The sequence below is a fragment of the Culex pipiens genome, chromosome 1, assembly GCF_016801865.2.
Source record: "Culex pipiens pallens isolate TS chromosome 1, TS_CPP_V2, whole genome shotgun sequence".
In the NCBI taxonomy this organism is placed as follows: Eukaryota; Metazoa; Arthropoda; class Insecta; order Diptera; family Culicidae; genus Culex; species Culex pipiens.
The window spans coordinates 99,502,841-99,515,879 of NC_068937.1; the positions used below are offsets into that span (position 1 = coordinate 99,502,841).

Below are 13,039 nucleotides of genomic sequence, written 5' to 3' on the forward strand. Positions count from 1 at the left end.
CGCGCGGTCTCAAAACGCTCCTCGGAGGAACACAGTAATTTGATCCCAAACGGAGTTAGCTTGTAACTTAGTTTGGTTGTGCACGGCGACATTACACTACTCAGCTTGGCGTAGCTCGTATTCTTTACCACCAGAGGAGGTGGTTTCTTGGCCACTGGAACCGGTGGAACGCTTCCTTTCCCGGCTGGGTTACCATTGTTATTGTTGTTGTTCTCCGCCAGCAGGCTGAACTTGTTGTTGTTGAGCAGATTCTTACGACAACGGCTCCGTCGCTGGTCTTCCTCCGCTTCCCCGTTCCGTTTGCGGAACGAAACTCGTCCCCGTCGGAGGATTCTTCCACCTCCATCCGTAAGAACTTTGCCGCGCCACGAAAACAGCAGAAAAACAACCGCTGTCTCCGGCTGTCACACGAAAACTGTTAGTCCGATAGTTGAAGTTGCAGACTCATCAAGCACATAGATTTTCGCTATATACCTACTTGTTGATACCGCTTGAGACCGTTGAATCCACAGCATCTCCTTCAAGCATCACGTGATTATTATTTTTTGGGTTAGTAGGATAGGGTATTGACTCTTCGATGCCTCCCGAGCTACGATGCTATGGGGAGGACTTTCATTACAGACCCGTCGGCGGGCCTTCCGAGCAACGATGCTATGGGAAGGTCTTTCTGGTTAACACACAAAATCACTCACACACAATTATTTTGCTCCACTATTAACTCGACGATCCAAAATGTCAGTGCGTCTTTCGATCATTATACAGAAATGGCTTTTTTACCATAAAAAATAAAAATTTATTCGAAATTTTTTAACACAATTACCCGACGCCGTGCCTTCCAATCAACGATGATATAGGAAGGGCTTTAAAATCACAAAACAATTAATTAAGATTACAAAAGCACAAAAAACACCAATTACTCAACGAAAATGACGCTCAAGACTCAAATAATTCAGTATGGCAAGCGCGTCGCCTCGCCGTCCCCAATTCCAGCGCACCAATGATGCTATTATTCGATTATCACAATCACTCACCCCATACGAACAGCGACACAAAAGCGCACAAAAAAATTAACCTGAATAATCACGACATCGCGTCCCCACTTCCAGCGCACCAAACAAGCAGAAACTTGCAACAGAGACCACAAAAGACCCGGGGGTCGTTAAAGTGGATTGCTTTGCTTTATATTTACCCTATACAAAATATTGTACAACAAAGTTTGACTATTTTTACAATCAGATCTTAGCCGCATTGGGTCCGTAAGTTTGACAATTTTGGAATATAAAGACAACAACTTCCTTGGTTGCTGCGCACCCTTAATTTAATCAAACTTGTATCGTTTTATAAGAAATATTTGTGAACATAAAAAAAATTACAAGCGCGTTTTTTTAGTAAATGATCTGCAAAAAAAAACCTCAGTTCTATTTTGCCCGCTGGATTCCATGTTTATTCAATAAATTGCCCTACCCACTGTTGAGAAGATTATTTTCCCAGGTATTTTCCTCGTTCTCGGAAACAAATGCGGATACTTCACCGGTAAAGAGCTTCATACGAACATGGCGTTCAAGACCGGGCGCCTAGCAAAACCACCAACCTGGACTCATAATGACATTAAATTGTTATGTTCTTTCCAAGAGATCCTCGCTACCACGAAATCAAGTGCTGCGTTTCACGCATTTTTTTTTCCACCTACATAAAGAGTCGAGGACATTCTGCAGGCTTCAGTCAACGAGGTGCCACTCGACATTTCTCTGGTTACCATCGGTGCCAAATTTGAAACTCTCAGCTTCATCCTCTAATCTAGTTTCCACCAATGATGCTGAGTGCCTTTCCCAAATGGAAACTCTCGTCGTCGTCGCTTTTCGTTGGTGGCGTCTGCAGAAATCCAGGAATTCTCTGGTGCTTCCTGTCTGTATGGACTTCCCCCTCTCTTGCCATAGGGGTCTTGCTGTCGTGTTTTCAAGATATCTCTACCAGGAATAGGATAGGATGTGTGCATCAAAAAAAATCGGGGAAGATATCATCAAAAGCTGCCGCGGGAAGCCAGCGATACAGCATCAGCGTCAGCCGGCAATGCTTATACGCCGTAATGGTAGTCAACGATGTCGTCAGGGGATATCTTCTTCGGAGTCGTTGATGGTGACGACGGGATATCACACGCAGGGTCGGAAAAGGGTTGTTTAGAGAAAATTACTATTGGAATTATTTACGCAAGAAGGTCTATTCTACAAACTTCTTTCACCTTTTTTTTCTTGTACCGTGAAATCTCTTTTAACGCGGTGCGTTACGTTTTTCTAATTTGTCGATTTCTCTGGAACGACGCAAATTTTTTGCAATCTTTTTATAGCAATTTTTAGGTTTTGTTCAGATCTACATAACGCTTTTCGAAGCTTGCATAAATATTGCATGGTTTAAGAGAAATCTACGTAACAAAAAGCGTAACGCCACCGCGTAAAAAGAGGTTTCTCGGTAACGTTTTAATTTCGATTTTTGTATTTTAATTTATTCAAAGTGTTGGTGAGTGTTTTTTTTACTACGAAAAGATTTTGGTCAACAATCAATGGTCAATTCTCATATGAGCAATTTTCTACAAAATCGAGCGATATCGACCATTTTTATTTTTTGTATTTGTTTATTTGGCTCAAACTTTGTGGAGGCCTTTCCTATGACCAAAGAAGCTATTTTGTGACATTGGTTCACCCATACACGTCGCCATACAATTTTGGCAGCTGTCCATACAAAAATGGTACGTAAATATTCAAACAGTTGTAACTTTTGAGTGAATTTTCTGATCAATTTGGTGTCTTCGGCAAAGTTGTAGGTATTGTTGAGGACTATTGAGAAAAAAATGAGGACACGATAAAAAATTGCTATTTTTTTAATTAACATTTTTTCACAAAAAACTCATTTTCCTGAAATACGCATTTTTTTGATTTTCGAGATTTTTAGATATGTTTAAGGGAACAAAAACCCACAACTTTTGTGCCATAGAGAAATATGGTTAAAAAATCTGCCGCCAAGAAATTATTTTAAAAAAAAACAGTGATTTTTGGAAAAATCGAAATATCATGCAAAAAAAAATTGATCTAATTTTTTATGTAAAATTGAATTTCCAATTTAAAAGTACTAACAGATTTTTTGATAAAGGGCTCCGTTTTCAAGAAACCGAAAGTTTGATTTAAGCAACATATTCGCAGTTTTTCGTTTTTTTTAAATAGTGACCATGAGTGACCATTCCTGAAAATATTTATTTTTTTTAGTACGACACAAATTTAAAGCAATTACAAACATTATTAACAGTACTGACAAAATCAACTCAATAGGAATTTAAAAAAAATCCAAAAACTTAGTAACTAGAATTTTATACGAGATTTATTATTTTCTATTGTTTTATTTGAATGAAACAGCATTCATTATGTTACTCCCTAGATTATGATTAGGACTTTCAGAAAAAATAGGTACACTATCAATAGGTAAAAAATCTAGGCACTTCTATGCGGGCTTCGATTAAAAAACTCGTAAAAAATCAAATTTTCAACAAATTTGTGGTTTTAAAAAGCATTCGAAAGAGGAACTCATGAAATATTTGAATAGTTTAGAGTTAGAATTTTTACATGTTTTATGTGACTTAGTCAATGTTTTTTTTTAATTCGATTTTTCAGGGATCAAATTTGGCTGTGTTTTTCATGCTAAATATTCTATCTATTATATAACATAATTATCGTATTGTCCCAGACTATGCCCTAAGCTATTTTTTTTTTTCAATTTAAATCAAAATGGTATCATTTTAAAGTAGAAAATATGAAAAAGCCAAAAAAAAAAATAAAAAGTTAAAACTAAACACGACAAATGTCAATTAAAATACTAAAAATTAAACAAGAAAAACATAAAACAAGAAAAGTAAAGTTTTTTCTAGAACAAAAGTTGCAAAAAATTACTTCTTTAACACGGGAAACAAAAAAAAATCGAAAAAAAATTTGGGCACTCTTGCAATAAATTTTTTTGAAAACCGGAAAAAAAATCCACAGCTTTTATTTTATTTTTTACTTTGCCGATCGGGCTGCTGAAGATACAGCTTCTTACTGTTAAAATTTCGAGAAAAATTTAAATATTTTTCAGTGTTATCTAACTAGCTCGCATTTCTCAGCTTACGATATCTTGGTAATTATTGATTCGATTTTCAATGTTATGAATGAAACTTATGTAAATTTTTCGGTTTTCTATTTTCTATAAAAAAAATACAATTTAAATAAAATAAATATAGCAATCAAGAGCAATATTTTAGAAGGGCTTTTATCACTTATTTTGGACATTTTCAAGAGTTTTTAAATCTTGAAAAAAAAATTATTGAGAAAGGCAGAAAATTTCACATATGTTGTTGTTGTTGTTGTTGTTGTATGTTTCTTATTTTAGTATTGAAAATCGGACGAATAGCGAAGACTTATTTGATGACACTAAGAAAAACTATTTTTTCACAAAACTTAAACATTAAAATCTCAGGAACCAAAAATAAACTTTTTTTCACTAAAATTTGAGCAACGACCTATACTTTTTTGGGTATTATAAGTTGCGTCTTTCAATTACCGACATTTCAAAGCCCAAAAGCGTATCGCTGAAATTTTAATGTTATCGCAGATTTAGTGAAAAAAGTTGATTATATTTTTCGTTTTCGTAATATTCTCGTATTTGCGCGAGGGGCGTCGAAACCCCAGTTTTTTTTTTTTTTTTTTTTCAAAAAATCGTATCTCCGAGTACTGAAATTATAATTTTACCTTTTTTGAAATACTATGAGAAATTTCCCGAGAAATCCGATTTTTTTTTCAGGCATAGGCTTTTTGGTCCCGAGACCTTCAAAACAGCATTTAAAGTTTTCATACGACCTTTTTAAATGTCAGGCAACAGAGTTTATCTTGAAAGTGTGGAGTTTTATGGTGAAAAAAAACTAGCTTGACAAGTGAAATCCACATCAAAATGTGGAAAAAAAATTCTTTGAGTATGTTATTTATTTGGAAGATTTTTTTTAAACTAAAGCTGCACAAAATTCCACCTCAATCTCTGCGCTGAAACCCAAAAAAAAACGGCAGCGTGTGGGGGTGGTTCGAACCGCTGGAGTGAGACCTCTTTTGATATTCATAGGATTTCGCCTTTTTCCTTGTGCGCTTTTATGATTCGATTTGGTTTGCTGCTTGGCTGGTTCGTTTCTTTCCACATTCCTCTCAATTCTTCTCCACCCACGCGCGCACTCTCTCTCTCTCTCGTTTGCATGTGTTGTAGTGTCAATCTATTTTGCTCTCTTCTTCTTTTTTTTGGGTTTCAACCTTCCTCATAGTAGAAAAAAAAAGTTCCACTTCTGTGTCACATCCAGACGATCCAGACGACAACGGAATAATGCATATCAACTTTCGAGCAGAAAAAGGGGAGAACACGAAGAAGAAATAATGGAAAAAGTGGGAACTGAAACACAACTAGAATTGAATTGTTGGTAATGTTGTTTCGAGGATTTCGTTGCCCTACTTGAAATGGAAATGCCAGGCAATTGTTCCTCCGAGCTACTTCAGCAGCAGCTAAGCTCAGCTTGAAAGGTGTGAAAATGCTGTCACAGTAACAAAGCAATGCTTTATGGACAAGTTATGGAAAGTGGCAGGGGGCAGATGACAGACAGAAACAACATGATACCTGTAGTTATTCCTACTTCCTAAACATATCAGGAGAATTTTCTAAACATAAAAAAAAATGTTTGAAAAAACTCTTCAAAATTCTTAACATCTACCGAAATGTTGCCTCGTTCCTTGACTAATTGAATTCAATGGAGACGCATGGCTCGCCATAAATTATTCAACTCTTGTTCTTTGAAAATACACACACGCGCGCGCAAGCAAACTTCCAAAAGACGACGACAACACTTTCATGATAAATGCCTCCTACTGAGCTCTTTACTGCCCCTGATCGCATAAATGTCTCATATGCATTTTCATCGCTTTTAAGTTATTGATGCAGTTTGGTTCAAAATCGTGTGATCTTTCAAAAAAGCCTACAACATCGAGTACTTTGTTCTGGAAATTAGGAGGAAATCCAGTTTTTCCGTGGGGGTGGGACAAACTTCAAATGCTTTTTTCTCAGCTTGCTGTTTTGGACACTTATGTGAACATGGGCAGTTTACGGCTCATCTCATCGCCTTTTGCTGGGTGCTTCCTTCTCAACGGGGCTATCAGAGGTTTACGCTTCTTCGATAAAGTGACGGAATTTTCCACGACCTTTCTGTTTTTTTTTTTCTTATTTTTTTCCTCGTTGCCACCAGTTTATGTCCCGGTACTCGCGAACGTCGTCGTTGTCGATCTGGATCTAGATGAATGGGGGCGCCAAGTTGTTTATCGAAGAATTTATGTTCGGCAATATGGGAGATGATGTGTATTTTACGTACCCATTTTTGGGGGGCGTCGTGCCTCATCACCTCTCCTGGTGTCTTGCTGAGCTAGGTCGTGGCTAGGAATGTTTGGGGTTAGGGTGGTTGTTCCCGTTTGTTGAAATTTTTGTAGTTCAAATCTCAATGTCAATCGGAGTAAGAGGGATACACTCAATGTTTACATTTGTTTATAGGACCTAATTTTAAAAAGAAGTTGGTAAGGAAAATTATTGAAAAAAGTTAGAAGCATAAAAATAAAACAAGACTTGAATTTGAAAAAAAGAAAAAAAAGAGATAACATACGATCCAAATGGAAAACAATGAACATTTAGTTTCTTTATGCTATTCTACTATACCATTTTTTATTTGAAAAGATCCTATAAACCATAGGAATCTTATTCATTTGATTTATATAGTAATTTTGGTTTATTTGAAAAAAAGACTACGACATATTTTATACAGGCAATTGAATATTTTTATCACACATGAACATAAACATTGCGTGATTTTAAAAATTTATCAGAGGAATTCTTCCAACAATGAAAAATATTAGAAATTATTTTTTTGTATTTTTTTTTAATTTGGATGAAACTTTTTGTTTATCCATATAACTTTGGCATTTATCCATACAAAATTTCTATTAAAATATTCAAAAAATTCTATATTAGGAACGGAATTTGTGATCGATTTGTTGTCTTCAGGTAGGACCAGGGATGGAAAAATCGCAAAAATTCATCTTCGCTTTCTTCACCCGCGAAAGAGAGAAGAGGCATATCACGCAAAAGAAAATCACTCCCGAGATTCTCCAAAAAAATCAATCTGTTGATGATTTTTTGTGGATTTCCTTGTCAGCACCAGTTTAAAAAAAATCACTTTGTTTACACACATTGCCCATCTACAAATTGTGACAGCTAATTTTTCGACGTGTAGCGTGCAGGTGTAGTAGTGAAAAAGATGTTCCGCCAAATAATCAAGGTGAGGATTTTTTAAGATTCCTTTTACCGATCTGTGCGCGAGAGAGGAGAGCCAAGCTCTCTTCGGATATTTTTTCTCTTGATGAACGTCCAAAGATTTTCTTTTGATGATGATTATTCCATCTCTGAGTAGGACTTTTAGGAAAAGAAGCTGCACTCTAAAAAAACCCCTTTCTTTAATTTGACTTTTCACAAAAAAAATGCACAAATTCCATTTTAAAAAATTCTCGTTTTTGTCATTTTTTGAAATGTGGTGCAAGTTGGTAAAAATTAATTTGACAATGTTGCAATTACTTCGAAAAAAAATCTTCAATATAAAAAAACTGGGGAAGAAAAGAAAATATAGAGACTTCAATCAAAAAGTAAATCTTACAAAAAAAAATATTTGGAGCCATCGATAGACCAAGTGGACACGTTAGGGGGGGGGGGGGGGCAAAAAAACTCAGTTTAAGCGGCTATAGCTTGAAACATTGCACGATTGACAAATCCGCTCAGTACACAGTTTCATTCATGTCAGAAAATAAAAAAAATAATCATGTCTCAGAGATGTCTCACAGAAATAAATACTCATCACAATAATTTAAATTCACAAAAAAAGATTTTCCAATGAAAATTGAATCTTTTTTATAAAAAGAAAATATTTTGTATTGTTTTCCCAATTTGGTCATTTCAATTCGAAAATGATATGCGAAGAATTCGACTTAAATAAGGCTACTACAAATTCTGTTCAAAGAGTTGACTCTGGATTTAGTCAAAGCCTATTTTAAAAAAATACATTTAATAATCCAAAAATTATCACAAATGAACGCGTTTTAAATTATAATAATTCTAATAGTTCAAAAAATTTAAGGATTCATGAAAATACATCCAATCTACATGGTCCAAACTTTTTCAAGCAATAATATGTATTAATAGGGTGACAATAATAATAAAAAAAATCAACATTAGAGACACCTCCTGGCTCGATTCCTGCGTTGAAGTTTGCATGGAAAAAAAATACGAAAGTGTATTTTTAAAAATATCGCCAACTTTTTCCGAAAAATTACCATTTTTTCCGACTTCGTGTGCGTTGGCGAATAATTACCCAGTAATAATTACACCAAATTCTAAACACCCAACATTTGTTCACTCCCTCTAGTTCCGGTTGACGAACAAGGAGGAAGAGTTTGCTCCGCGGGCCCGCTATCGGGTCGATTGATTTCAAGCCTCCGTCGTCGCACGGTACAAGACTTACGACGAGTCTGACTGCATTGTTCGTTCCTCGTCGCGTTCGTCTCATTTTATGGGATTTTTTTACGGTTCGACTCATTTATTAGAATCGTTACACTTGAATCATGTTGCCATCCCTTTCGTTATCTCCCGGACGGAATCGCACTTTAAGGAAATGAGTATGTGTGCCAGGTCGTCATTTTAAGGTTATTTTCTGTTTAGTCTGTTCAACATTGTGTGTCGAGTGCGTATGAGTATTTCGTATATTGGATTTAAATTTTATTTGTGACGTATCGATTTTTTATCAACCTTTTGTTTATGTTCTTGGAAAAAACAGTAGGTTACTGAAATTCAGTGCAATTGTGCACCGACAAAAAATATTAGGATTTTTTGGAACAAAGCGATAAAAAAACAAAAATCAATAAAATTGTTAACACTGATAGCGTCTCAACGACGCTATACTCAAATTTTAAGAGAAAAACAAGTAAATAAAATTTATGATTTTTGTTTTGTTTTTAATATACGAAGTTTCTTAGTAGGCCTTCGGATAACCAAACTTTGTATAATCGAGACTTCATCAGGACCGTATCCTACTAATACATTTTGATAGATTATTTGATTTCTGACAAAAAAAAACGAAAAAAAAATGTTACAAGAATTTCCATATCTTTTCAAAAAAAATCTTTGAATCACAGCAATGCAAAGCCTACTACCACTCTTTGGTATTTCCAACGAGAAACAACCCCTTTCCATGTTTATTCATAACCTTTCCAACGCATAAAGTTGCAACCCACAAACATCACTAAATCCTGACCTTCACCCTTCACAGTTGTTGTATCCAGCTTTCATCCCCAGCAAAGTCACTGCTCGACTGCTCAATTCTATACATGTTTGCCATACAATGTGCCCAACATCGCACTGCAAAATGCAAAATGCCCACCCCGAAAAACAACATGGCACACACATACAAACACAAACTAATGTTGGCACCACCCCTCGGTTCTGCTCTTCTCCACTCCACAGGTTCGAGATACATAATTTACAATTTAAATCCGACAGCGTAACACGCCGGCTCAGCATAGACGGGCCCCATCCGGGCAATTGGTTCGCGGTGGCGTTCATCAGCTGGACCGACCCCAACAACGAGCGCATCGAGCAGCAAGGTAGGTCCAGGGTTGAGTTGACTCCCGACAGCTGCTGTCCGACTCGGTCGCACATTAATTGAATTATTCCTGATTACTAATTGACGGTCCGTTCCAGGGTTGGCCCCGTCATGCGAGACGCTGCTCATGTCCGAGATGGCCGTGACGCGCATCGTGCCGACGATCCTGAACGCGCAGAGTTCCCACCGGGGAACGCTGCGCACGAACCAGACCGAACCGGCGAGCTACAAGCTGTTCGTACCGAGCGGGATTGCCGTGGTCACGTGGCGGCTGCAGATCACGCGACCGTGCAACGATTGTAGCGACGTTAGTTTCTTCGTGCAGGCTCATGCGCTGCCGACGCACAAGGACTACCTGCAGAACGGGATCATCTGTCCGAACCAGACGGGGGAACTGAGTATTGAGTTCTACCCGCAGGAGAGCGCCTGGCATTACGTGGATTTGGACTTTTTGGGGGAGGAGGAGGGTGGGAATAGGTCCAGCAATGAGACTGCTTCGGTGAGGGTTCAGGAGCTGGAGTACGTGATCGAGTTGGAGTATCACTCGGTGAAGAAGGAAGGGGAAGAGGAGGATTCGGTTGGGGAAGCTGCTAGGACGGTTGAGAAGCCACTTCAGCGACGTTCGTTCGATCGATATCCCCTGCTGCGGCAGACGTATCGGGAGTTCTTCATGTTTGACTACGATCTCCTACCGGATATCAACGGGACGGTTCCGCTTACGTTGAACCTGAGTGCAGGAACTCCAGCGCTGATGAAGTTTGACGTCAACGACGTGTACGACATCGGAGGGACGCTCAGCTTCGCGATCGCCATGCGACCCGATCAGAAAGGTGCCCTGATCGATGCCCACCAGGCAAACAGTAACGATCACGTGGGGGTCGTCGCCGAAAAGCTGATCGACGTGCAGGAAGACTTCGTGGAAGAGGTGACGACGACTACGAGTACGACAGCAGCGCCACCCACCGCCGCTTCTGGGAAGACCGAAACCAACCGCAGCAACCAGACGATGATCGTGTGCATGCGGCTCGGAGAGCCGGGAGTTCCAACCTGGCCGGACAAGTGCGTGTACGGGAGACAGATCTTCCCGGCCGCGATCACAATCAACAACACCGACATGGACACCAGCACGGGACTGGTGCACGTCCCGTTTCCCGAACCCGGCAAGTGGTACGTCACGATGGGGATTTTCTGCCACGGGGCGGAAACCGCAGCCCGGGTCACGATCATCGACAGCGTCAAGGAGTTTATCAAAAAGTACCGGGAGATCTTGCTGGACATGAAACCACCATGCTCCTGTGCTACGGCGGCCAAGTACTACCAACAGTGCTTGGGCGAAGAGGCATGTCTACTCGGCTTGAACGAAACTGAGACGCTCAAGATCAAGGAATGCATCATGGACGCCAAGTGTACGGAACACTCGGAAGACATGGCACGCAAGTTCGAGATCCACCACAAGTACGCGACGGAGCAGAGCGTTGCAGCGGACGCGGCTTGCAACGGAAGTGTAGTGTTCACGATCTCTTCAAGCCCATGTGTAGCGGGACGTTGTGGTCGCTTTGGACGCTGCTACCACTACATGTCCGGAGGGTTCGTATTCTCGACCTGTCTCTGTCTACGAAACTACCGAGGTTGGGACTGCACCGAAGACTCGCAAGTTCCGTCCAGCGCTTCGATCCTGCTAGCTTCGCTCATGCTCACGCTCTCCAACCTCCTCTTCCTGCCGAGTATCTTCTTCGCGATCCGCCGCGGCTACTACACCGAGTCGATCATCTACTTCTTCGCCATGTTCTTCTCGACGTTCTACCACGCGTGCGACTCCGGCGAAGAAGAGTTCAGCTTTTGCCTCGTCAAGATCGGCGTCCTGCAGTTCTGCGACTTTTACTGCGGCCTGCTCGCCATCTGGGTCACCCTGATCGCCATGTCCAACGTGCGGCACCAGTTCGTCTCCCTTCTCCACATGCTCGGAGCGATCTTGCTCGCCTTCGGCACCGAACTCAACAAGCAGTCCCTGTGGGTGTTCCTAGCCCCGGCCCTGACAGGAATCTGCCTCATCTCCGTCAGCTGGGGCCTCCGATGTCGCAAGACGAAGAAGTGTTTCCCCTCACGGAGCTACCTTGCGCTCTACCTGCCCGTCGGCAGCGTCCTCGTCATGGTCGGCCTCGTCTGCTACGCGTTCCTCCAGACCAAGCAAAACTACCACATCGTCCACTCGATCTGGCACATGGTGATGGCCCTCAGCATCCTGTGCCTGCTCCCGAACCGCAAGACCTTCCAGCCAAAGTGCTAGCATACGGTTATGATCTACCTGCTGAACTCGTCCTCGCAGTCGTCCAACTCGATGTCGACGACGACGCGCGGCGAAATCGCCACCATCGCGGGAACCGTAGTCGCTGGCGGCAACCCTGCCACCATAACCACGTCGACGTCAACGTCGACACCGCCCGCGATCACCCCGTCCGCCTCACTTGTAAATACCATTACCGAGGCGACCACGATCAGTGCCAGCAACAGCATGTCCCTATCCTCGACGTACTCGTCGCTGGCGTCGGCGGTGACACCGGCCACCAACGGTAGATAGATCGATTCATCGAGACCAACCAAACAAACACACAGCGTAGATAACCAAGCTTCAGACTAGGATTAAGCACAAGTCACTGATCGTTAACTGTGTGTCACTCGCACAACCCCCCTCTACTAAAACTAGCACGAAGATCACCCCTTAGTTGTGTAAGTGTAGATAGAAATCACGGTGCGGAATTTTATCGCGGTAGATGTCGGATGTACGATCGGTGTACGACACGTGTCTTGAGTGTGATGATTCCATGGAACTAACGTGTTACGAGAAAATTGAATATAGAAGTCAGTATAGAAGAAAAAGCATTGATGTAATACTAAGGTTAAAAAATATCATGATTCGCCAAAGAACAAACAAATAGTGAAGGAGTTCTGGTAATTGCGAGGAGAACCGTTCCAACCTTTTCTAAATGGAGGTTGAAAACACATTCTTTCAACAAACTAAAACAATTTTTACGATAAATGTTTTGAAAGTCTTTTTTCCTAAAACGAATTTTCCATGCAAATTTGAAAGCTGGCACAAATCTTCCCCATGACTACATTTAAATGATTGCTGTCAACACGCAGCACCCAACAGGTAAGAAAGAGAGAAAAAAGAAAGAAAGAGAAAGAGCACTTGTCTTCGTGTCGCGCGGCTGTTTTAGTGCCGAGCTCGGCATTCATTCGTTTCAGCTTCGTATGCGTTCTTTTACGGTCCCTTCGTCATGACGAACGTGACAG

General features: G+C 40.6%; 1 protein-coding gene across 3 annotated transcripts in view; it reads left to right on the forward strand.

The window, feature by feature from the left end:
• The window catches only part of LOC120431844 (uncharacterized), a 202,113-nt gene extending 190,081 nt beyond the window's left edge, over positions 1-12,032 (forward strand). For all 3 annotated transcript variants that reach the window (XM_052710932.1, XM_052710906.1, XM_052710915.1), the window contains 2 exons: positions 9,607-9,746; positions 9,844-12,032. In XM_052710932.1, coding sequence (XP_052566892.1) covers positions 9,607-9,746; positions 9,844-12,032 — 2,329 coding nt within the window. The remainder of the gene's footprint in view (positions 1-9,606; positions 9,747-9,843) is intronic.
• Positions 12,033-13,039: the final 1,007 nt, after the last annotated feature.